This window comes from Eublepharis macularius, chromosome 1, assembly GCF_028583425.1.
Source record: "Eublepharis macularius isolate TG4126 chromosome 1, MPM_Emac_v1.0, whole genome shotgun sequence".
NCBI lineage: Eukaryota > Metazoa > Chordata > Lepidosauria > Squamata > Eublepharidae > Eublepharis > Eublepharis macularius.
This window is the reverse complement of record NC_072790.1, coordinates 155,456,954-155,482,516: the sequence shown is the minus strand read 5'-3', so window position 1 is coordinate 155,482,516 and position 25,563 is coordinate 155,456,954. Positions and strand designations below refer to the sequence as shown.

The 25,563-nt window shown below is 44.5% G+C and overlaps 1 protein-coding gene across 1 annotated transcript in view; it reads left to right on the top strand.

Moving 5' to 3' along the window:
• Nucleotides 1-11,356: 11,356 nt before the first annotated feature.
• Nucleotides 11,357-25,563, top strand: part of PLD5 (phospholipase D family member 5) — a 243,323-nt gene continuing 229,116 nt past the window's right edge. The window contains exon 1 of the mRNA XM_054987316.1: nt 11,357-11,545. Within this exon, the coding sequence (XP_054843291.1) occupies nt 11,357-11,545 (189 nt within the window). The remainder of the gene's footprint in view (nt 11,546-25,563) is intronic.

Genomic DNA, 25,563 nt, shown 5'->3' with positions numbered 1-25,563 from the left:
GATGGTTTCTCGATGGTGTGACAGCAAGGCTCCTTCAGTTCCTGTGCGGAGGTGGCCTGAGTGATGGCAGTGGCATTCCAGCGACTGCACAGTGGCCTGGCAGCAGTCCCAAAGGTGGCTTCTCCCAGTGGAGGAAGCCCAGCTGCAGCTTGGGGGTCAGCCCCGGGAAAAGGGGGGAAGTGGTGCCAGGGCTTGGCAGCAGCTTTGGGCCAGTGAGGCATGGGAGCCTCTGTATTTCAGTATGCCAGCTAATATGCACATGAGGGCCATATTTTCCAAGGTGTGGGCTGCCTCCAGACCTTCTGGTGGGGTTGCTGGGCCCTGTGGTCATGTGAGGGTGTCCTCCAGGCCTGAGCTGCCCTGCACTGAGGGGGGGGCAGGATGGCCCATGGTCACTCTGTGGGGTCACCTTGCTCCCAGTGGGCAGAGCGATACTGGAGTGAGGGGGTGGGAATGTGGGCCTTCCTGGGAGGAGAAACCCATTTGATGCTTGCTGCAGGGGATCTCGCGTGCTCTAGAGCTCCTCTCAGAGACAGTTGAGCAGTTAGGGGCCTTCGGGTTCAGAGCAGCTTCTGCTGCTTCAGAACCTGTTGAAGGCCCCTCCCAAGCAACTGGCACAACTGCCAAGAGCAAGTGGCTGACTGGGGCTGTAGGGCTGCACAATCCCCCAGCCACAGCTTCAGTGGCTCCAGTAGCTCGGATCGGTGACAGGCAACCAAAAAGAAGACCACCCCTTCTTGATGTTCCAGGCATCAGGATGAGGACTCGGGAAGCGGGGAAACTACAGGTGAGTCATCTCCATTGGACAAGGCTGCAAGTTTGGCGGAGGATTATTTGGGCAAAGCTGCTCATATCCCTGGCTTCCTGGCCTGATCATTACACAGGAAAGCCAAGGGAAAAGGGTGGGGGCAGATCCCAGGAAGGTTTGGGTGATGGGTCAGGCTGAGGATCCTCCCCCCACCCCACATCATCCTTCATGGATGATGAGGATCCCTCTGGGATTCACCTTGCTCACAAAGTTCAGGAGCAGATCTTAGATGGCTATTATATGGATGCCTTTGCCCTGATGAAGCCTGAGGCAGAGAATGGGACAAATGCTCCCCCGTCAAGAGAGATAGTAAGGGGCCCAAAAACAAGGCAGTGGAACACACCTTCTGTTGGAATATAGGTTGCAAGGTCTAACATTCAGTCATTATGGGGTTAATGTGTTTACCCAGTTTACTCCCTGTTTGTAATGACCTGAAAGGGAAACTGGCACAGAGCCAATAGCCTTATTTATCTGAAATCCTGGGAAACTGAGAAACTACTAGTGGTTAATAGGTCAGGTGATTTCCTCTCTAAGGATCAAGAAGAAAGAGATTCTCCAATTTTTGCTCATGTGGTCTTTGTACAGTAAAGATGTAGAGAATAGAGTTCTTTGCTTTTGTAGGAATCCTGTGTACCTTTTTCCTTTAGAGTAAATGTTTTCTTAAAAGCAAACAAGTATCTGACTCTCTATTGATCAAGATCCATTGCAATTCTGAATTTAAGCTATTTTAACCCACTTTTCCCCAACACTTTCAACAATTGGTTTGAAGTTTACAATTTATTTATGGGGGTTATACAGGGGGCCTCCCCTGACCAACGACCTGGGGAATGTGCAGCACACATGGGCACTAGCCCGTGACAGTGCAGCCATTGAATATGATGAGGCCTTCTGTAAGCAGGCCTCCCACAACCCAAGAGTCAAGGGGGACCTCATCAGCTGTGACTGTGGCTGGCGGGGCCTCACATCAAGGGGAAGTGTAAGGCCTGGAGGAGCGGTCAGAGGTCTGGTAGGCAGGAATGGGCCAATGGGTTTTGCTGGGCATATAATCAGGGGAAGTGCCAGCACTTGTGGTGTAGATTCAACCATAACCAGGGCTCATTTTGAGGGGGAACGTGCAGAAACACAGTTCCGGCAGGTCTCCCAAGAGGTCATGATTCAGGTGGCCCCGCCCACCTGATTTTGGGCCATTTTAGGCCTGTTTCAGCCTGAATTGGGGTTGAAATGGCCTGGATCGGGGCCGAAACAGCCCAGATTGGGTTGGTTCCGGGTGGGGGAACCCTCCTCTGCCTGGCACCGACCTGGTCCTGGCTGTTTCAGCTCCTTACTGCAGCCCCTGACTCTCATGGCTATTCCTTTGCTCAGGTTCAGCAACCCCAGGAATGACTTTTCTAGGGTCAAAAGGGACTGCAGAAATGAACACAGGAAAATGGCCATATCGGGTTGGCCATTTGGGGCCCATTTCAGCCAGGATCAGGGCCAAAACCACCAGGACTGAGTCAGTGCCTGGTGAGGGACCCCCCTGCCCAATTCAGGCCCCAAATGGCCAGGATCGGGCCTAAAACATCGAGGATTGGTCCCAAAACATCTAGGATCAGGCCTCTGATGGGTAGTGGATTACTCTCCTGCTCAGAAGCGGCCCAGTCCTGACCCTTTTGGGCCCTTTTTCCGCCATTTTCAGCCCCCTTTTGCCATTTTGGTCCTAATTTCGGCCCTGAATGGCCAGGATTGGGTCCAAAACAGCCAGCATAGGTGATGACAGGAGGTGTGGCATATGCAAATCAATTATGCTAATAACACACTTTCGGTGATGCCAAGGGGCGTGGCATATGCTAATAAGTTATGCTGATGAGTTATGTTAATGAGTTCCTGCAGTTCTTTTTCTACAAAATGACCCCTGACCATAACTGTGATAACTGTCTTGCCTCCCATCCTCAGTTTTCCTGCCCCTGAGAATCCTCCTCCCCTCAGCCCTTTCAGGCTGGCAGGACCTCCACTAGCAGATCCCATAAGGAGGGAGAGTCCAGCATCTCAGCTGCTCAGCCTTCAGGCACCGAGATGAGGGCAGGCACCCAGGGAATTGGGGTTGGCTTTAACCCCCCCATCAGGCTGGGGGCCCTGCACCTCCTCCTGTTGTGATAATCTGAGAGGCCTGCTGCCCACTACCTCCTGGCAAGTTTCTCCAGTGGATTTTGTATCTCCTTCACTGGCCCCAGGTTTCCCACCACCTCTGGCAACCTGCTGGAGGTTGTGGCAGTCAAGATTGTGAAGGAAGTGGCTGCTGGCCGCATCATGGGCCCATTCAGTTCCCCTTTGCTGCCAAACCTAAGGGCTTCTCTGCTAGGGGTGCTCCCAAAGAAATCCTGGGGGGATACCACCTTATTCACCATCTCTATTGTCCGTGGGGCTCTTCTGTTAATGAGACCATCCCCCTGGAGTTGTGATCTGTTAGATACACTTCCTTTGTCCGGTCCTGTGGAACTGTGCCCTTATGACCAAGTGTGACATCCAGTCTGCATTCCATTTGCTTCTTGTTCATCCCAACAACTACTGTCTGCTTGGCTTTAAATTCAGAGATATGTGCTATATCAATAAGGCCATGCCAATGGGATGTTCAATAACTTGTGCTGCATTCGAAACCATCAGCACTTTATTGGAATGGGCTGCCTCCACGTCACTCACTATTTAAATGAGTTCCTGGTTATGCCCCCCCACACACACACACTGGGTGGCACGGCCTACAACAAGTGCTTGGTCAGCTTCCAGGTGTTGGCACGGGACCTGGGAGTCCCACTTGCCCAGGAAAAGTTGGAGGGGCCTGCAACCCATCTGATATATCTGGGCATCAAACTGGACTTGGTGGCTGGGATGTTTTGCCACCTCTCTGACAAATTAGGGTGCTTGTGAGACCTTATTACCTTGGCTCTGTCTGCCAAAAACGTACTCTGTGGGAGCTTCAGTCCATCATAGGGCACCTCAACTTTGTGTGCAGGGTGGTGTCACCTGGCCAGGCCTTTTGCACATGTCTTGCATGAGCCCGTGGGTGCGCCTTTGCCCCATCACTGCGCCTCAGAAGGGGCCTTAAGGTGATCCTCAGAGTCTGGCTCTCTTTCCTCACTGGCTTCAATGGGGTTTCACTGTGGTAGGGTTCTTGGGACTTGAGGTCTAACTTGCAGGCCCACTCAATTGCTGCAGGCAGGCTTGGGTTTGCGGTCTAGTTCAGGGGTGCTCATGTGCCCAGCAGTGGCCCATCTCCTCGGCCAGGTTGGTCATCCTGTGGGATCTCACCTTCCTGGAACTATTCGTGGTGGTCATTTGGCAGGAACAGCTCCGGGATGAATAGGTGCTTTTCTGGTGCAACAGTCAGGTGGCAGTGGTGCTTGTCTTGAACAGGCAATCCTCTCTCTCTGAGTGAGTTATGCGGATTTGGGTTGATCTGTCTTTCTGCTAATATCTCATTTTCAGCCCGGTATATAACAGGTGCAAATAATAGTGTCATGGACACCTTGTCTTGATTCCAGATGAAGAGGTTCTTCAGACTGGTACCATCAGTACCCGGACCCATTTCCAGAGGATCTGTGGCAGATTGGGAGCGTTCCATAATGCAAGGAGTTCTTAACTCTGTCACCCTTTCCATCCTGAGAATTTACATGGCAGCCTTGGCCAGCTTCCTGGCTTTTGTGACCAGCTCTCAGGGCACTGTGAGCTGGCCAACATTGCAGACCATGGTCTTGCATTATTTAGCCCACCTGAGGGAATGGGGCTTTGCACCTAAAACCATGGGCACACACCTGGCTACCATCTCCTTCTTCAGTAAGGCTCATGGTTTCCCAGACCCATGTGACTCCTTTGCGGCTCAAAGGGCTGTGGAGGTCTGGAGGTGGTTGACACCTGCCCCTCCTGATCAGCACTGTCCAATAATCCTGGATGTCCTATCCAGCATCCTGAAGCAGGTCCAGTCCTTTTGTTGGTTACAGTTTGAATCTTGGCTCTTCCAGACAGCTTTTTTGGGGCCTTTCAAATGGGGAAACTAGTCATCATTTCCTGCCCAGACTCCTCTGGGTGGACCCTGAAGTGCAGGGTAATCCCCTGTCAGGGAGGGGGGGATTACTATAACAATTCACCATTTCAAGATGGATCATAATGCAAGGAAAACTACAAAATATCCACAATAGGTACAATTCACCATTTCAAGATGGCTCGTAATGCAAGGAAGTCTACAAAATATCCACAATAGGTACAGTTTATAAAGTAGTCCAACTGGTGATGAAGAAGTTGAACAGGTAAGTAGAACAAAAAGCCAGTCCAATCATACAGTGTTGTAATTTTGCTATCACTTGTTGTTTCTTCTAGGTATACATACATACATACATACATACATACGTACGTACGTACGTACATACGTATGTATGTATATAGAATCCCGTTTCATCCCGCTTGTAGAATCCCACTTGTAGAATCCTGTTTCATCCAACACTTCTTCACAGGCTCATAACAATGTAATAGACATCCACTGGAATAAATAAGAATCCATAATACAAGATCTCCATATATAAAATACTGTTTATAAAAATAAATGTATTAAATGAAATACTCATAATATTCATATGATCTATTCTTTCATGATCACCTAGTTGGTGCAACAATCTGACAGGCTAGAGCTATGGGAGGGCACAGTTTGCAATTCTAAATATAGTACAAAGCTCATTGACCATATCAATACTCCTTAAAGTGACAGATACTAGTTACAGATATTTGTTATTTTAATACTAGTTAAAGTGACAACACCACCTACAAAACCCAGGAAAATTCAATTTTATTGTTTAGTCCATGTGGAGACAAAGTATTCAATTTGTAAATCTATGCTGATCCAATTTGCAACAGTTTCCTTGAGGTATCAATAGTGCAGGATGATTTAATAACACAACACAGAATCTGAACTCTCTGCAATCAGAATGATGTTGCAAGAAGTGGGATACCAAGGATGCTTCCACATTCTTATTTCTGATTCTGGAGATATGTTTTTGCATTCTTGTTTTTAATGGTCTGGAAGTACTTCCTATATATAGCTTAGGGTGTCCACATTGTATGGCATACACCACATTCTGGGTTCTACAAGTAGAAAAATCTAACTCATGTAATGTAATGTTGGTATTAGAATTCAGGATGGAAGATGCTTTCACAGACAAATTGCAAACATTGCAGTTATCGCATGGGAAGTGTCCCTTGAGTTGGTTGGATGTAATTGCCAGTTCTAAAAAATTAGAATGTACTAAAATGTCTCGTAGGTTCCTAGTTCTGCAGTAACCAATGGTAGGAACATTTTCACAGCCTTCCAGATCACTTACAATGTTCCAATATCTACTAATGATTTTACTGATCCTGTTGCCAAATGGGTGTAATCTAAAGCCCATTGTATATCATTTTTAATTGCTCTATTTTTAGGTTTTAGTAAGTGTCAGGGGAAGGACCCCTTTGTTCTTAGATATGAGTTCGCCCAGTGTAACACAGTTTATGGTGCAGAGACAGTGAACCAAGGCACACAGAAAGAAAAATATTTTTTATTCTAAGGAACTCAAACTTTGCAAGCATAAAAAAAAATCCTCACTAAAAGGCTAATTAGGGCTAACATAACTGAAACATTTAGAATAGCTGACTAATACTCCCACAGGTCGGCCTCACCAGCATGTTAACAGGTCTTGCGATGTTTGGATCAAGGTAGTGGTCTAGCAGCATCGATAGCAGGGAAAGCCACACCCCCTCCCCATGGCTGGAAACAGGCCCACCTTAAAGCGAATCCAGCCAATCAAGGCAAACCTCCACTTAACAATTGCTGCCCTGAGAAACTTGTGAGAGGAGATAAGGCATGAGGACACACCAGTCATGCCAAATTCATGCAGGTGCAGGTAATTTGCCTGCTAACCCCTCTCAAGCCTGTAGCACTACTTTTAACAGCTCTTAAAGTCAATGCACGCCAATGTATTCTTTCAGGCTCAAGTTCCTTTCCTGATAGTAAGGTACTGCGTGGTGTAAAAATTGCTCTATTATTGGCCACTTCCACAATCTCTCTAGGATAACCCTGTTCCACAAAGGACATGGATAAGGAATCACTCTCCTTTATAGAATCTTTGATATCAGTGGAGTTCCTTCTTAATCTCAAATACTGTCCAGTGGGTATGTTATTCCTTAAAAAATGGGTGTGAAAAGAGGAAAAATGTAAATATGAACAGTGATCTGTAAGTTTTTTAAAGGAGTGCACTCCCAATGTTCCATTGCCACCTTTATAGAGGGTTACATCTAGAAAATGAATACGTTCCAAGCTAAACTCATAAGTGAATTGAATATTACTGTCTAGAGTATTCAACCAGTTCACAAATGCATCAGCATGGGTTTGTATGGACATAACACACACATCATCTACACATCGTTTCCAAAAACAAATTTCACTTGAATATGGATTCCTTTGGGCATCTAATACATACTTCCCCTCCAGGTTAGACATATACAAATTTGCAATGCTTGAAGCGGCTGAACAACCCATGGCCACCCCCTTGGTTTGCAAAAAAAAATGATCTCTAAATTTAAAATAGTTTTTCTCTAAGATGATATCTAAAAGGTCCAGGAGAAATGAAGTGGAAGGATGTAAGTTGGTTCTGCTGTTTAAAGCAATCTCCACCACCTCCTGGTCTCCTCATGAGGAATGGAAGTGTAAAGGGATTTGACATCAAGTGACATCAAGTATGCTGTCACTGGTACAGTCAATTTTTCTATCATGTTTATAAAGGAAGTGGTGTCCTTAATAAAGGTAGGAGAATTCTGTACAAAAGGCAGCAAAAAGCTATCAAGATAGATTGACAGTGGCTCCAAAATAGAATTTGGTCCCAATACTATTGGTCTCCCTTCTGGGGAAAAACCTCCTTTGTGAATCTTCAGGAGGATATAGAACACTGGAGTCCTGGGACAAGGTTTTAGCAACACTTTGTGGGTTTTTTGGTCAATTTCACGAGAACCTAACACCTCATCTATTACAATCTTAATAATACGTTGGATCCATTCAAGTGGGTTATAATGGGTTGATAATTTGTGCCATCTCCTAACTGATGATAAACTTCCTCCAAATAGTATTTAGTATTTAATATAACAATTCCTCCTCCTTTGTCTGTCCTGGAAAATGACCTGGGCAAGTGGCAGGAACTGGACTTGAAACGTTCCATGATCGCAGACCTGGAATGCCTGGGTGAACTCTTTCCTCAGGTCCACTTCCAGTGGTCAGATTTGCTTAAAAGGCATTCTTGGCAGGAGGCTGCTTGCCCAGACAAGGTGGGCGTGGTTAGCCAGAAGTTAGCCAGGTTGGTGGGACAGTTTGTGGGGGTGGCAGGTGGTCACTTATTCATCATGTGGACATTTCCTTTCAGCTGGAAGCTTTGTACCACCCTATGGTGTGCATCTGTTCAGTTTTTGACAAGACATATGGTTGCAGGACATTCAGGACAGCCTGTTGGGTTGGCTGCAGCTTTAGGAGCTATGACAGGAGCCATTTTGTGGCTCTTCTGGTGGTTTGGGCATTAAAACTGGATCCTTTTGGGGAGAGATAGGGCCTGTGAACCCAGTCTCCCCAGTAAGGGGATTCTCATAAAGAATCTTGGGAATGAGTCATGTGTCGTGCATGCCCAGCTCAGGGGCTTCTGGGGCATACTTGCTCCCAGATGTCAGGGGATTCACACAGGGTTGTACACTTGTGTGGCATCCCAGTTGCTGCCACTCCATGGTCCCCCCTAGTGGCAGTTTAGGGTGTGTAGGGGTTCATCAGATTAGCCGATATTTGAGATCTGACCCACATGCATAACGAATGCTCCATAAGCTGTAATTCAATACAGTTGTGGCCTTTTTTACTCCAACCTGTTGTGTCAGAGTGTTCTGTTGCTGTGCCCTCGTCCCCTCCTCTGCCCATCAGTGCTGGGCTGCAACTATTGCTTAAGATTTATGTTGGTCTCAGCCATATTGAGAATGCTCCTAACAATGATTTCTTCAGCATTGTAGAAAATCTCCTAGACAGGAATTTGTTGCTTTGTTTCATTGTTTTGGAACATACAGGAAAAATTCACATATTGGCTAATAAAGCTCGGTGAGCCTAAATCACTGCCAATGGGGTAAACCAAGCCAAAGACGATAAGGGAAATGGAAGAAACCTCAAGGTTGTGAAAAAGATCAATGTGAGAAGAATGAGTGACAGGTGACAATGGGGAGATGTAGAGAGGATTTGAAAAGCCACCTGGAATTGGCATTTGGAAGGAACTAAAATAGTGGCTGGTTTTTGTGGTTTTCATTCTACCATGAGCTACTGCCTCTCATTCCTTTCCTTTCAGCAAGCTGTCATTCTAATTCCGTTTAATTTGAATTTCCCTGGGATATTTACTCTGGCCTCATGGCAAGTTAGGGTTGCCACCCTACTTTGCTGGCAGTGTTTCTGTGCCTTTAACAATGGCATGCCAGGCACAATTTTAGCACATGAAGCCTTCCACATCAGTGCAGATCAATATTAGGGGGTAGACTTTATTTGTTGAACTGCTGACTGTCATGCAGCGATCAAAAGCATTAAAGAACCCTATCTGAAATCAAATGGCAATAGTATTGCAACACATAGCCATTCAATTTTTAACCCATTTACAATGCAGAAAGTATACGAGAATATGAGTTAGGTTGGATCCATTCAGACTTTGACATGAAGTGCAGAAATTTGTGATTTTGGGGGGGAACATATACTAAACCCATGCCTGAACTGCCACTTTACTGTCACTTCAAGCAGCTTTGTGGTCACAGGACAACTTCATCCCATGCCACCTTATCTGAAGAACCACTTGACCCACCTTATGAGAAAATCCACTTGCCTTTGATAACGTTTGGCACTCTGGCTGTGTCCCTCCCTCTGTACTTCCATAGTCTCTTTCATTAGTCTCAGAGGGTGGGCTGCTTCTGTCAGTCATCTGTTGACTAAGAGAACCAGCCTGCTATTTGAGATTTGTGACAAAAATTCATCATGTTGTTAATGATGGGAATTCCCAGATGGGTGAGAAAACCAGACAGATGGAAGAGAAATTATAGTAGGAGCCATTGCAAATGCTGTAGCAAACCCCAGGGAAATACACCTGCAACATAAGCAGAGGTGTACAGGCCCTCCATTTCTGGAAACACATTGGCTGGAGAATGGATGGGGCAGCTGGGAGAAGCCCTGGGGCAGTGCTGAAGGGGTTAATTTCCTTTGGATAAGAGTCTGGGGTTTTCATTTGGACTGGAGATTTCTGGTATCTTTAGTTTATGTATGAACTATGCAAGGAAACCCCAATGGGAAACAGCAGACTCTTTAAAAATATGCATCAAAACTGGTCCAATGCCCCTTCCACTCTCACTTGGCTCAACAAGCTTCAGTTAAAAGCTCTGATCCTGCCTCCAAATTCAAACCTCAAACCTGATTCCCAAAGCTGAAAGTATATCAGCTTCTGGAGGCTGGAGGGAAAGGGAAATTCCAGACCACCAGGGATATCTATCAGTGTAGTGTAGTGGTTAGTGTTAGACCAAGGTCTAGGAGACTGGGTTTTAAACTCCCACTTGCCATCGTGCTCTCTGGGTGGTTTGGGGTTAGCCAGCTAACTTGCCTCAAGGGGTTGTCCTGAGGATACAACAGAGCAGGGAAGAACCCTGTGACTGCCCTGAGCACCTGGGAGGAAGGGCAGGACAAAAAAGCACTGGACAGTGGAAATAACCCAAGGCCCCCCATCCATCAGTTGCCTCAACTGGTGGCATTCATCATTCCTCAGCGAGCAACGGTAGTATTCAACTTTTCAGAACCAAGGAAAGGGACAGCGCCAGGGACTTTCGAAGAACGACAGCGTTTGCCCTGTTGGAGCCGCTGGGGCAAAGACAAGCGTCAGCGACGCCGGAGAGTTACTTTCAGTGCCGGCTTCTGCTCCGCCTGCCGAAGCAGAGGCTGTCATTTGGGGCAGGAACCCTCCCTGGCCCGCGAGGGAAGAGCTGGAGAGGTCGCGGCAGAACTTTTTTCTTTGCGTGGGCGGGGGCTGATGCAGGAGGCGCGGACTGAAAGCGAGGGACGCAGCCCTGTCACTGCGCCAACCTGCAGGCTGGCGGAATAAGCGGAGGGGGAGGGCGCGCGCCCCTTTCTTCCAGCTGCCGCCGCGTGCGCCCCTCCCTCTTTCGCTGCGCGCGCGACGTGTGCCTGCCGGCTTCTCGCTCGCAGCCAGTGCTGCAAGAAGCCGGTTTGCGCGACGCTAGCGCCGGACTGCAGCTCTGCTGAGGCAACAAGCGATCCCCGCCGCCCCCTCGTTGGCGCTGCTTCCCCCCCCCCTTTCTCCGGACGGCTCTCCTTGGCTCTGCTTTCCCTCCGCAGCCCCTTCTTTGTCTCCAACCCCACCCCGCCGTTGCCTTTCTTCGAGGCTCTCCTCCTCCTGCTCCTGGTTTCTTCTGGGTTCCTTGGGGGGCTCTCCTTTCTCTCGGGGTCCCGCCGGTTTTGCTCGGACTTTGCCTTGTCATGTCAAGATGGAAGGTAGGAGCGACTGGCTCGCTTCCTCGTCCCGCCATGAGGGCTTCGAGCAGATGAGGCTAAAGAGCAGACCCAGGGAGCCCTCGCCCAGCCTGACCCGAGTGGGCTCCAACTTCTACAGCGCTGTCAAGCAGCAGGACTACAGTGCCAGCGTCTGGCTGAGGCGGAAAGACACATTGGAGCATGTAAGCCGCTTTTTTCTTGCTATGCGCTCGACTGCAACCGTCTCATTCATCATTTCGTTTATCCTCACAACAGCCCGACAGGGCAGGTTAGGAAGAGACACGTTTTCCAAATGGGTTGCTGAGGAAAAGCCAGAACTTCTTCCCACTCAAAGAGTTTTTGGCCAAGTAAGGATTTGCACCCAGGACTCCTCATGGTGCAAACCCAATGGAATACCAATGGCTCTCTTCCTGGCCCAACCTAAAGTGTCTTTTCCAAACAGAGCACTTTTAAAGAAATAACAATATGTGGTATTTATTTAGGGTGGGTGGGGAGAAAGACACCTAAGGGTGTTATCCTATGTGCGCTGACTTGGGAGTAAATCCCCCTGAATTTGTTGGGGCTTGCATTCAGTTAAACATGCAGAAGATTGAACTGTAACAATTTTAGAACAAGGTTGGCTTCTTAAGGTTAGCATGAAATCCAAATGATTTAAACCTCTCATATCTAATATTTCTGTACTGCAGACATACTGTGTTTCTGGGGTTGCCAACTCTGGGTTGTGAAATTCCTGGAAATTTGGGAGTGGAGCTTGGGAATTAGGGGTTTGGGGAGAGGATGGACCTCAACAGTGTATAATGGCATAAAGTTCATCCCACAAAGCAGCTATTTTCTCAAGTGGAACTGATTTATGTAGGCTGGAAATCAGTTGTAATTCTAGGACAGCTCCATGCCCTGCCTGGAGTTTGGCAACCCTGTTTGTTTCCCAGAGTTACGTATTTGTGTGTACTCAGTTTCAGAACTAAAAAAAAAACATGGAAGATAACTAATGGACATTTTATGGATAACAAATGGACATTTTATGCGCTTACAGCATTCTACTATAAACTAATGTATGTTGGAATGTTATGGTGGTTAGGAAGATACAAGTGTCTTTAAGTTTGCAATTCTTTTGTTCCATATTCTAATGGGCAGGTACAAACATTCTATATTGGGTCATGCTTTTTCCTCCCCGTTTCCTATGTGAGATTTTAAAATAGTGTGAAGTAGGTTTCCTTCCAACATCAATTTCTGCAGCTACAATATATGACTTAACTAAGTGGTTTTGCAACCAGGGAAGAACTGCAGTTGTGGCTGACTGCAATGAATATTTTATGCTTTTAAAAAGGTGCTTGGAAGTATTCCTTTGGTCTAGGCATTTGAAAGCAATAAGATGTGGTGTTCTTATGTTATTTGTAACATTGAAGAGCTAGGTCAATGACATCCTGGGTTAGAATGTTCTGCATGGAGTATTAGAGGAAGTCCATAATTACATTTTCTCTCTAGTCTCAAATATGAAATTTGCTGCATGTCTATAAGGAAGCAAAATGGTGTTGCTAGGTTTTATAATGAAGCAGATCTGCTTAACAAAAGGATAACTCCATATAATTTAAAACTGACTTTGGGACAAAGAATAAAATTGTGCTGTCTGTATACCTCCCCAAAGAATTAAGCTGCTTTAAACATGTGCTCCTTGAAGGAAATCACTATATCTCTTTTCTTGCATGTAGCTTCCCATGACACACTGCTAGAAACTGAAATAGTGCCAAATGATGTAATCTAAAACAATCAAATATTCAGCAGTACAATAACTGAAAGGAAGAAAGCATTACATTCCCTGTCTACAATACAATAAATGACTATTTATTTTGGAGTGGCTGTTAAAAGAAAAAGATGTGTAGTTAATAAAATATTGCAAGGATTTATAACTAAAGTTTGGTGGAAGTAGAAGAAATAAAATTACAAAGACTGATCAACTTTGAGAAGTGAAACTCTTAAGCTATTCTAGTAGTACTGATTCTGAGCTACTTTACTACTGTGCATGTGTGTCTCAATTCAACATAGTAGGGGACCAAAATGAATGGCTAGTGCCTTTATTTTAGGGATCTAAATTTTAAAAAATCAGCTTTCTGAAGACTGGCTTTTTAAAAAGCTCATGTATATTGACTAACATTGACAGATCCTTATGTAACATACTTCTTAACTCTAACACTGCTATCCACTCTATAGTCCATACATAGTTACATAATTGCAACACAGATCTTGTACCTCAGAACTGAAGTAGCCACACAGGCTTATTAAACTGGTTACATAACATAGTTATTTTCTCTCGGCTTTATTATTTTAATTTATTTATTTGGATTTATTATCTTCTATATACCAACATTCTGAAAGTGAATATAAACTTCTAAAAACAAATCCAGTAAGACAAAACTACGAATAACGTGTAAAACTATTTGCAGTGAGACCCAATGAAAAAAAGTGTAGCAGTGCCTCTAGAAGATTCCTTTGGTCTTTGACAAGAAATTACTTGCTAGACAATAAGTGGAAAATTCTTTGATTTGCAATGCAATCCTTTGTAGAGTTATTTCACTCTAAACCCATTTAAATGAATGGTCTTAGACTGGACTAAGTCTTCAAAGGACTGCAGTATTAAGCTGTATACCTTTGCACTCTTTCTTGGGAGAAACTATAAATAGACTAATGTTTGTAAACATACAGAGATTTGATGTAAATGTGTTTATGTTACTAATAGTATAGTAAAGTCTTAATGCTGAACAAGTTCCATCTGAGTTCAAAGGAATAAAATTACAGCCTATTAATATGCATAATTATTCATGGGAGTTTACTCCCAAGTAATTGTATTTAGGATTGCAACCATAGTTTAATCCCAGATATTATGGTTTAAAGGTTGGACTGAAAAGCAAAATATATAAATTGCAATGGTATAAAAAATCCTTCCCTATAATCTGTTTCAGATTTATGTATTTCTAGCTTGATACCCGTGCTTCGCTATGGTATTTAACTACGTTAAATCCAGTTATAATACTCATGAGTATGTAACAGTTTTTGGTTTGTGTGGTTTTTTTAGTTGGTTTTGTAGTATAATAGCATAGTACCCAGTTGTTCCTAATGTAGTTCAACCTCTCAGTCTCTGTCGTACATGTCAATCAAAAATTGACTGAAGAAGGAGAGGAAGTACACCAGATGTTTGACCTCCCCTTGCCTGACCATGATGCATTAGGAGTAGAATTCCATTGCAGAGACTGTCTTCTTGAAGGGCAACATGGAGTTGGGGTTGCGCTGAGGCAGGGCAGTTGAGTACTCACCTTCGCCATGGCAGAACAGGAATGGTTACTGCAGGGCGTCGTACAACTGGTGGATCTCACTGATGTGCTGCAGTGTGTTGCTGTGGCTGTGAAGCATGATGTCTCACTGCTCAAATTGCTGACCAACAATCACCAGAACCACCTCATGTGCTGTTGGTGCATTGAAATGACCTACATGAGCATCAGCGTATTTTTTATCTGTATAGATGATTATTTTGAATGTCTTACAGGTTGGAGGTACCATGTCCAGGGTGGTCTTCAGATCCTTTATGTAGCTGTTGATGTTGTGTAGCATCCTCTGCAGTTGTTTGACCAATTCCTGTTTGACGTCAGTAAAGTTTCTGCACCTCAAGCATGATTCCTTTTTGTCCTTGCCTACTAAATAGATTTGCAGGAATTGGGCTTCCTGTGGAGGCATGGCCAGCAGACTTCTGACCAAGTGATACACCTGTCCCAGAACTTTGAAGGTTGGCATGAAGCTGTCTCATAGTAGCTGCTTGGCCCTGAATGATATCATGCTGAAGCAGCCATTATACTTCCCTACCCCTTCCCTAAAATGGATATGGTCAGGGTGGCTGCCCATTACCAGGCTGTAGAGGTTGTAGAGAAGTTGGAGCAGAGTTTTGAAGAGTGGGAGCTGCACATTGCCATTGCTGCAACACATGCTGAGGGCCTCCTCCTTCCACTTGAGGGCATTGCAGTACTTGCATTTGTGGGTCCCACCAGGCAGTCTGCCCTCGCAGCTGACCACCGTAAAGCACGCCAGCCACTCCTGACAGACCCAGATTCCCCACCAATGGGGATCTGCCAAGGGTACTCACCGGACTGCTCTCATTTCCCCAACTCTACCCTGCCACCGCCAAGGTCAAGCCTCTGCTTAGGCCGAGGCACTGCACAGGTAGCGTAAGGCTTCCTGAAGCCCAAGCCGCAGATCAGACAGAAAAATGTTGTTGCCCTTAAAAGACAGATGAACACCATCGCCCCTGTAGAGGTTGACGAATTCAGCCCTTATACCAGGATGGGGCAAATAAATTCCCAGACTGGCACCCAAACCCTTCTGCAGGGCTTTATTGGCTTTATGCCATGCCCCCTCAATACCTCTAGGGTCCGACCAAAGCATTAAGACACCAGGCCAGCGCTTGCCTATAAGCTGCAAGTCTGCCTGTGCCTGCAAGGATAGTGCCTTGCCCTTAATAAAACCCAAGTCGTTACCTCCCAGGTGAATGACGAGAATGTGAGGCAGAGGGCCACTCCTCGCCTCAAACAAGAGTGGCTTGACGGCCCTGCCACTCCACGGTGGCCCATTGACTGAGGCCAAGCTGGGACTGCAACAGCGTCCTTTTGGCTTGATGAGCCGCCCAGAAAATCATACTGTGTCCTCATATTAGGATCCAGAACCTTCCCCAGTGAAACATAGCACCTAAAAAAGGAAACAGTTAACAATGGCTGATTAAAGCCCCTGCAAGGGGCGCACATACGACTTGTAGGTTAATGACCGCCATCGGCCCACTCTCTGGATGACCTGACCAGGGTATCCCAAGGCAGCTGCCGTAGAGGCGGCCCAAATCCTGAAGGAGTGGGTGCCGAATTTAACCCCTGACAAACCTATTCCTGCCAGTGCATGCTCTGTTACCACCCAAAACTGGTATCATGTGAGGGGTGCTCCATCCAGTGGCGGAACAGCCACTTTTCCTTGCAGCTTCACATACTGTCATAAAGCTTGGACGGGACACAATTCTTTGTCCGAAAAGGGACCCAAGTAAATCACTGCCCCTCTCTGCTTTTGATCGGTCTTAGACCATTGGATAGCTAGGGACACCTTATCTCCCGCAAACAGTAGGTCACTTGCCATAAGTGCCCGGCCCGACTTGTCTGTAGCTGATTGATCCACAAGCTCACTGACCCTAAGTGTGCCAAAGAAAGCTGTTAAGGCAGCAGCGTGAAAGAACGTAGCTTCGAAATCAGAGTGACACACCTTAAACCAAGCGGCCCTAAGGCCCTTGAGCACAGTAGGAGAAATGGGTGCCCTATCGTAAACTCTGGGCCCCTCTTCCCCGGCCCAACCCTCAAGCATCTTATGCACTCGGAAATCACCAGTTGCCTCAGTCAAACCTCGGGCCTTGCTGGCGAAGACCAAGGCTGCCAGCTGCCCTCGGATGGATTTAGTGACCAATCCCTTACCTTTCTGGTCGACACAGAAATACATAATGTGCTCGGCCGGAATGTGCCAAAGCTGCTGCAGGCCCGCTTCTTTCCTGAAGGTTGCAAACTGCCGTACTGTGCGGTCATAGGACCTCTGGGTGCTGGGGGCAATAGCGAACTGCATAGCTCTATGGGCCTCCGCCTTCCAAGATGCCAGAATTCATGGGGCACCTGAGCAGGGTGTTGAATGGCCCTGGGGGCCAGTTGGCGAAACCATTCCATCTGTTGGTGAGACAAAGCGTCTGCCACCCCATTACTCACCCCAGGAACGTGCTTTGCCAAGAACAGTATGTTTTTTTAAAAAAATAATTTTTATTGGATGGGTCAATACAATCAAAATACATATACAATTCATTTAATTTCCCACAGCTATATTTCCCCACCCCTCCCCTCCCCCTTTTCCATGTTGACTTCCAACAGCACTCCAGCCCCCCATTATTATTATCACATTATTTCTATACTATAGTTGTTCTTGTCTCGTTATTGGTAAAGATCTTAACTATATCTTATCTTACTTAATATCTTTAAAACCCTTCGAAAGACCATAATTGTCCCTTAACATCCCATCTCTTTTCCATATTTTTTTTAGTTTTTTCCAATCTTCCAAAACCCTTTTTGGATCTTGATCTTCCAAATTTCTTGTTAACTTGTCCATGTACAACAATTTCCTTGTCCATTCTTCAATTTCAGGTATTTCTTCTTTCTTCCAATATTGAGCATATAACATTCTTGCTGCTATTATCATATAATATAACAATGTCTTATCATTTCTATTAACATCTTCTAAATGCAGAGATAATAACAACATTTCTGGATTTTTAGCAACATTATACTGGAGTATCAATGACATCTCAACACAAATTTTAGTCCAAAAGTCTCTAGCCTTTCCACCACATATGAAATAGAGAGCCCTCATGCTCCTTACATTTCCAACACTTATTGGATAGCTGTTTATTGGCTGTGGCTAATTTTTTCGGTGTTAAATACTATATCTTTTTATAGCCATTCTCTCTTATACTGGTACATGTTGATATTTTTAACGTATTTTTCCACAATTGTTCCCACACTTGCATCGTTATTTCATTATTACAATTTATTGCCCACTTTACCATCTGTACCTTGACTGTTTCATCTTCTGTGAACCACTTCAATAACAATTTATACATTTTTGAAATTGCTTTAGTATTATCTCCTAACAAAAGTTCTTCAAATTCTGAGTTTTTAATTCTAAAACCTGTTTTCCTTTGGTCTGAGTCAAATAAATCTTTTATCTGTCTGTATTGTAACCAACCATACTTAAAAGGCAACTCCTCTTTTGGTTTAAGCTTCAGCTCTTTATCTGCTACTTCTGTTAGGTCCTTGAGGGTAAGCCATTCTTTTCCCTTATACTCTAGATTTGGGTTGATCACCTCAGCTGGTATAATCCACAGTGGTTTCTTCTGATCTATATATTTTTTGTACTTTAGCCAAGTCAACAATAAATTCCTTCTCAGATAGTGGTGCTGGGACATTGCATCCATTTTATACTTATATGCACATATATGCATGCCATCCAAAAAGCTTATTATAGCCTTCCAAGGTTAACAAATTATGATTGGTTAAAGACACCCATTCTTTTAACCAGAGTAGGCATATCGCTTCATGGTAAAGTCGAAGATCAGGTAGCTGCATTCCACCTCTTTCCTTCGCATCACAAAGTACTTTAATCTTTACTCTGGGTTTCTTTCCTGCCCACACAAACTCCGATATTTTCTTCTGCCATTTTTCCAATTGCTTTTTATCTTTAATGATTGGCATTGTTTGCATTAAGAACATAATTCTGGGCAGCACATTCATTTTAACTGTGGCAATCCGACCAAACCACGATAAATTTAATTTATTCCATTTTATCATGTCTCTTTCAATTTGTGACCAGAGCTTTTCATAATTATTTTTAAATAAATCAATGTTTTTAGCTGTCAGCTCTATTCCCAAATATTTAGTCTTGTGTACCACTTCACAGTTTGTAAGTTCAGGCAATTCCTGTTGCTTCTTCTTGGTCATGTTCTTAGTTATTATTTTTGATTTCTTTTTATTTATAAAAAATCCTGCTAAGTCTCCAAATTCTTTAATTTTGTCCAGTAATCTTGGCAAGATTTGTATTGGGTCTTCTACTATAAACATCACATCATCTGCAAAAGCTCTTAACTTATAAGAAGATCCCTTTATTTTTATCCCTTTTATATTGTCATCTTCTCTAATCTGCCTTAATAACATTTCTAAGACCATAACAAAGAGCAAAGGTGATAGTGGACATCCTTGTCTTGTACCTTTCCTTATTTCAAACTTCTCTGTCAGGTCGTCATTGACACAGATTGTCGCTCTTTGTTCCTTATATATTGTTTTTACTGCTTCTATAAATTCTTTGCTTAGGTACATCTTTTCCATTAATGCGAACATAAAGTCCCAGTTCAAGTTGTCAAAGGCCTTCTCTGCATCTGCAAAGAAAAAGCCAACTTCTTTGTCTGGTCGTTTATCAAAATATTCAATAGCATTTATGACCACTCTCAAGTTGTCTTTTAATTGTCTGTTTGGTAGGAATCCAGCCTGATCTTCTCCTATAAAATCCATTAGCCATATCTTTAGCCTGTCTGCTAGTATTCTTGCCATTATTTTATAGTCATTGTTTATCAGTGAAATTGGTCTGTAGTTTTTCACATCTGACAAGTCTTGTGATTCTTTCGGGATCAGAGCAATGCTCGCTTCATTCCATGTGTTTGGAAGTCCTTTTCCTTGAAGTATATCATTCATTATATTTTTTAGTATCGGTACAAGGTCCTCCTTCATTACTTTATAAAATTTAGCTGTGATCCCATCCAGTACTGGTGCTTTCCCAATCTTTGATGCTTCTATTGCTTGTATAATTTTTTCCTCTGTTATTGGAGCATTTAGTCTCTGCTTCATATTTTCTGATATCTTTGGTAAATCTGTTTTTTGCATATATTGGTCTATTTCTTGCAAGTCTACTGCCTTCTTTTGAAATAGTTTCGCATAGTATTTGTAAAAGGCACGTTTGATTGTTTGTTGATCTTTCAATTCTTTTCCTTCTTCTATTATCTTGTTAATAATTTTCTTCTCCTTTTTCTTCTTCAGTTGCCAGGCTAGGTACTTTCCTGGTTTGTTTGCTCCTTCAAATGACTTCTGTTTAAATACCTTTAATTTCCATTCTAGTTCCTTGTTACTGATGGCTCTTATTTGTTCTTGCAGTATTTGATCTCTTGTCTTATTGATTTTTTTCCAGGTTTTTTCTTTAGTTCCTGTTCTTTTTTATACAATTTCTCCTGTATTTCATGCCATTTCTCTTGCTTTCTTTTCTTGTCCTTGTTATTTAGTGAAATTAAATTTCCTCTTATTACTGCCTTATATGTAACCCATACCATCTGAAATGAAACTTCATTGTTATTATTTATTCGAAAAAATTGCTTTGTTTCCTCTCTCAAATACTTCAAATTTTCTTGATCTTGTAATATATCTTCGTTTATTCTCCATCTTACTTTTCTCTGACCCATTATCGCTTTCCATAATATTGGATTGTGGTCTGAACTCACCCTTGGCAAAATTTCCACTTTTTTTGTCCATATCATGTCTATTCTTGAAAATGATGCATGCCTCGCGGAGTAGTATGTAAAATCTTTGCCATTAGGATTTTCTTTTCTCCACACGTCCTCAAGTTGTTCTTGCTGGACTAATTCAAAAAATATTTTTGGTAACTTTCCAGATTTCTTGTTACCTCCCTTTATATCCCTGTCTATTTGTAAGTCCACAACACCATTGAAGTCTCCAGCCATTATCATCTGGTCATACAAGTCTTGATCCAATTTGTCCATTATTTCTCTGAAAAACTGGTCTTTTGGGTGCATAAAGACCTATTACCTTTTTTTTTTAGCATTTACATTAATTTCCACTGCCCCATACCTTCCATTCTGATCTTGAAAAATTAATTTAGAGTCTATAGCCTCTTTCATATAAATCACTACTCCTTTTTTCTTTTGCTTGGACGATGTTATATATTCTTTTCCTAATTGTTTGTTTTTTAAATATTTAATGTCTTGATCCTTGATATGTGTCTCTTGTAAGCAAATTATATTGCAATTTTGTTTTTTTAGCCAATGAAATATTGTTTTTCTCTTTTGTGGTGAGTTTAGTCCGTTTACATTCCACGATAGTAATTTGTATTCTATTATGTTACTTTCTTAATGGTCTGGGAAAATCCTCCGCATTTTCCTCAAAAAACTTTTCCATCTGCTCTTTTGTCTTGATAATGACTCTTAAAGCTTTATAGTAAAAAACTTAGTCCTTCTGGTATCTCCCATCTGTATCTGATGTCCTTTTCTCTTAATTTATGGGTCAACTCTCTCTATTTTTTCCTTTCTTGGAGAATCCTTTTTGGCATCTCTTTCATTATCTTGATTCTGTTTCCCTCCACTGTTAAAGGATTTTCAAAATGCCTTTTAATAATTTCCTCTTTCATCCTTTTTGTTACTAATTGCACAATAATATCTCTTGGTATCTTCTTTTGTTGTGAATAAGCTGAATTAATTCTGTATACCAGATCCATATTTGCTGCTATTTCCTCTGTTTCTTTGTCTAGGAATTCTGCCAGAATTTCTGTCATTTGTTCCTGTACAGTTTGTGTATCCGATTCCTGCACGCCCCGAAATCTAAGTTGACTCTCCGTCACCTTACATTCCATCATTGCCCTTCTTTCTTGCATTACTTGGTTTTCCTGCTTCATATTTACCACTATATCCTTAGTCTTTTGCTCTACCTCTTCAACTTTGTTGTTAGTTGCTTGCAATTCCTTTTTTATTCCGTCAATGTTTTTTGCCAGTCCCGCTACTTCCGCCTTAATAGTATCTTTCATATCTTTTAAATCTTTTGCAAGCATTTCCTGCATTTTTGCAGCAATTCTTTGTGATTCTCTGCAACTCTTTTTTCTAATCCTTCAATCGCTGCATCTACTGAAGCTTGCCATTCTTTATCTGCCTTTTTTCCAGCCACCGTGGGACTCAGCTTCGTGCCTCCCCACGTATCTGCTCTTTTCCTCAAATCCATTTTGACTTCTTTTATTCTTCTCTTCTTTCAATATTTTTAAATGTCTCTTATTTGGCAATTAAAAACAGTTTCTCTTAATTCCAAAATGTCAGGCGTTTTTTCTCTATGGTTCTCTAGCACTTCTCTATGGGTACTGGCTTTGCTTCATACCTCACTTAAAATGGCGTGCTTCCTGTTCCTGTAATCCTTGTAGCCTCTCCAATGTTTCCTTTGTTTTACTTCTGGGTCTTCCTTCTTCTAGTCAGTCTTCTTACTTCCTGCCCTCTGCTGTCCTCTCTAGGCACCAGGTTATCTCCTCGCCTGTTTACTTCCCATCTCGTGATGTTTCCCCTAGTCCACACCTCCTCTCTCACGCTGGCTATCTCTCTTCTAACCGCAGGTATGTATAAACAATATTTCTTTTCACTTTTTTAGTCCTTAAAACTTCACCAGCGCCCAAAAATTTTACTCAACAATTGTTCCTTGTTGTTTACTCTGTTAAATTCTGTCTTTTTGAGATTTTTATCTTGGTCTTTTCACTGCCGTTTTAATTTACAAAGTTCGATAATGATCTTTACCTTGCGACGATTCTGCAGGTTATCTGTGCTGTTTCCTTCGCTTATAGTTGGTTAAAGCTGTTACTGAAGCTTGGTTTCTGACGATCTTAAGCCAATTAAATGACTCCCGAGGTACTGCAGAGATAGTGCCTTGCCCTTCTCCGAGGGGACCTCAAGGTGGTGGGGAGAATCCTTGATTCAGAACCCCCCCTCACTGAGATCACACTCTCTCAGGGATGCGTAGCGTTCAAGCCCAACTTCTCCCTGAAGTTGGGTTGGTAGCAGGCGTTCAGCGCCTTGCTTTCCAGAAAAAACAGTGCCTCGGATAGCCCCGATCTCTAGGCTCGTCAGATTGCCATTAATCCCAAACTGGAAGTCGCCAAGAACAGTATGTTCAGTTGAAGACACCAAAACATGAAAGCTCTGACCAGGCTCATTACTCTAGGTGATTTGGATGTGAGGGAATTGATAACATGTACCACAGCCAAATTGTCACACCAAAAGTGGACTGTGTGGTTAGGTAGCTCATTCCCCCACAGCCAAAGGGCCACCAGAATTGGAAAAAATTCCAAGAAGGTGAGGTAAGACCAGCCTCCTGCCAATCGGCCGGTCATTGCTCTGCACACCAGTGCCCCCTAAAATAGACCCTGAAGCTGGTAGACCCAGAGGCATCCAACACAACCTGAAGCCCAGCCTCCAACCTAAGGTTGTCCCACCAAAAAGTAATCCCATTATAGGAGGCAAGGAATGTGTCCAATACCTCTAGATTCTCCCTCATGCTGCGACTTATGCGAAGCTTGCAGTGAGGAAGCCGAAGCAAAGCCATGGCCTTGCACAGGTGCCTTAAAAATGCTCACCCGGGAGCAACGGCCTTGCAAGCAAAGTTCAAATGACCAACCAATTGCTGCAGCTCAAGGAGGGGAACCTTATTCCTCTCCTGAAATTAAACTAGATGGGCACGAAGGTCCATGACCTTTGCCACAGGCAAACAAAAGTTTTGCCTGATGGTGTCCAATTCAATGCCCAAAAAGGTTAGGACAGTTGCGAGACCTTCAGTCTTCTCGTGGGCTAGAGGAACACCCAGCTCCTCTGCGAGTTCCATAAAGCCGGAGAGCAGCTGGGAACACTGTCTGGAGCCCATTGGTCCCATGAAAAGAAAATCATCTAAATAATGGGCCGTATCCCGGCAACTGAGCCGGTGACGGAGGGCCCATTCCAGAAAAGAACTAAAATGCTCCAAGGCAGCACATGATACAGAACAACCCATCAGCAATGCCCTGTCCATGTAGAACTGATCCTCAAATGCAAAACCCAGCACTTCAAAATCGTCTGGGTGAACAGGGAGAAGGCAAAATGCCAACTTGTCACGTTTCGCCATCTCAGCACCTACACCGCAGCACTGAACAACACGCATGGCCTGATCAAAAGACGTATACTGGACTGAGCACAAGTGCTCAGGAATGGCATCATTGACAGAGCCACCCCGGGATATGATAAGTAGTGAATCAAGCGGTACTCACCAGGGGCCTTCTTAGGCACCACACCCAAAGGGGAAACCCTCAAACAGGGAACAGGAAGAGAAGAGAAAGAGCCCAACACCCTACCCTCTGCACATTCCTTGACTATTTTATCCCTGACAATGTGTTCCATGCCAGCGACAGACTTAAGGTTCGCTGACATGAAAGGTGTCCAGGGGCCCTGGAACGGTATCCTCAAACCAAACTCAAAACCATGTATAAGATATGTGGCCTCCTGCCACTTCGGGTAGTCCCTTAACATCAACTTAAGGGTTCTCACTTTTATTGGGCTGGGACCCTTTAACAGCGTATTGCTGTCCGCCACCCCATGGGCACTTGCCACCTTTCTTTTTGGATCTAGGGCAGGACGTGAAGGCGTGGTTTCCTGCACACATGGGGCATTCGTGCCTGTACTGACACCCCCTCCTGGCACACTCCCAGCAAAGCAGCTGGGGCTGAACCAACTGCCCTGCGGGGGCGCAGGTGCCAGCTGGGGTAGAAACCCTGTGTACTAGGTGACCACTATCAGTGGGGTCTCCAAGATTGGGCTTTGGGGGGGACATGACCTGCAGCCAAAGCTGCTGGTGGATCTGGTCCCATGGAAGGTTGGGGTTGATGGCTGCCCTCATACGGAACTCTCATCGTATTGGAGCCAAGCAGCGTTGGTGAAGTCCGTATAGCTTTTGTAAATGATATCCATGTACTGGATAAGCGCAGCCACTCACCAGCACACTCACGTAAATGAAGAAACCAGGGAGCCAGTTTTGCCATGTCTGATCTACCCTCCTGCGCTTTAACCTCTCCCCCCTATCATCCAAGTCTTCCTTGTCCTTCTTCTCCAGTTCCCTGAAGAGAAGGGTGAAGACATCCACATATTTGCCATTTAGGATTTTCTCCCTTGTGGCTGGGGTAAAATGATCACCCAGTGGCAAGGCAGTGTCACCAAAGGGAAGTGTTTTAAAGGGAACAGCCCCATATGGGGTCAGTCCAAAGGCTTGACCGGTCCAGGGGAACCCCGGATAACCGTGCCAAGCTGGTACAGATGTAGCAGACTGGGAAGCTTGGGGAAAGGAGGTCAGTGCCTGAGTGGGCCAAGGTGACTGGCCCCATTGCTGCCAAGTACCTGAGCCAGCCTGCGTTTGAGATGAGCTGGCCGTGGCAGGACCAGGTGTGCCATAACCCACTGAGCCTGGGATTGGAAAGGCCACTGAGAGGAACCCTGCTGCCCATAAGACAAAGATGCTGATGGTGAGGCCCCAGGAAAAGGCTCTGGGCCCCTGGGCCCCCAGGGCCCCCAAGGCCATGTGGGCCCTTGTTGAACAGTGGGAGGCATACCATCGGGCTCATGGGGTTGCACTGCCATGGCTACTGGACCCGGCATAGCTGTCTACTCCTGTTCTGTTGACTCCACTTCCACTTTCAAAACACGCTCCACATCCTGGGTAGCTCTGGCCCCTTCCACAGCAGCTGACCTGGATGACCCTTCCAAAGCAGAAATACAATTTAAGATCTCAGTTTGAATTTCCCTATGGGATGCAGACCT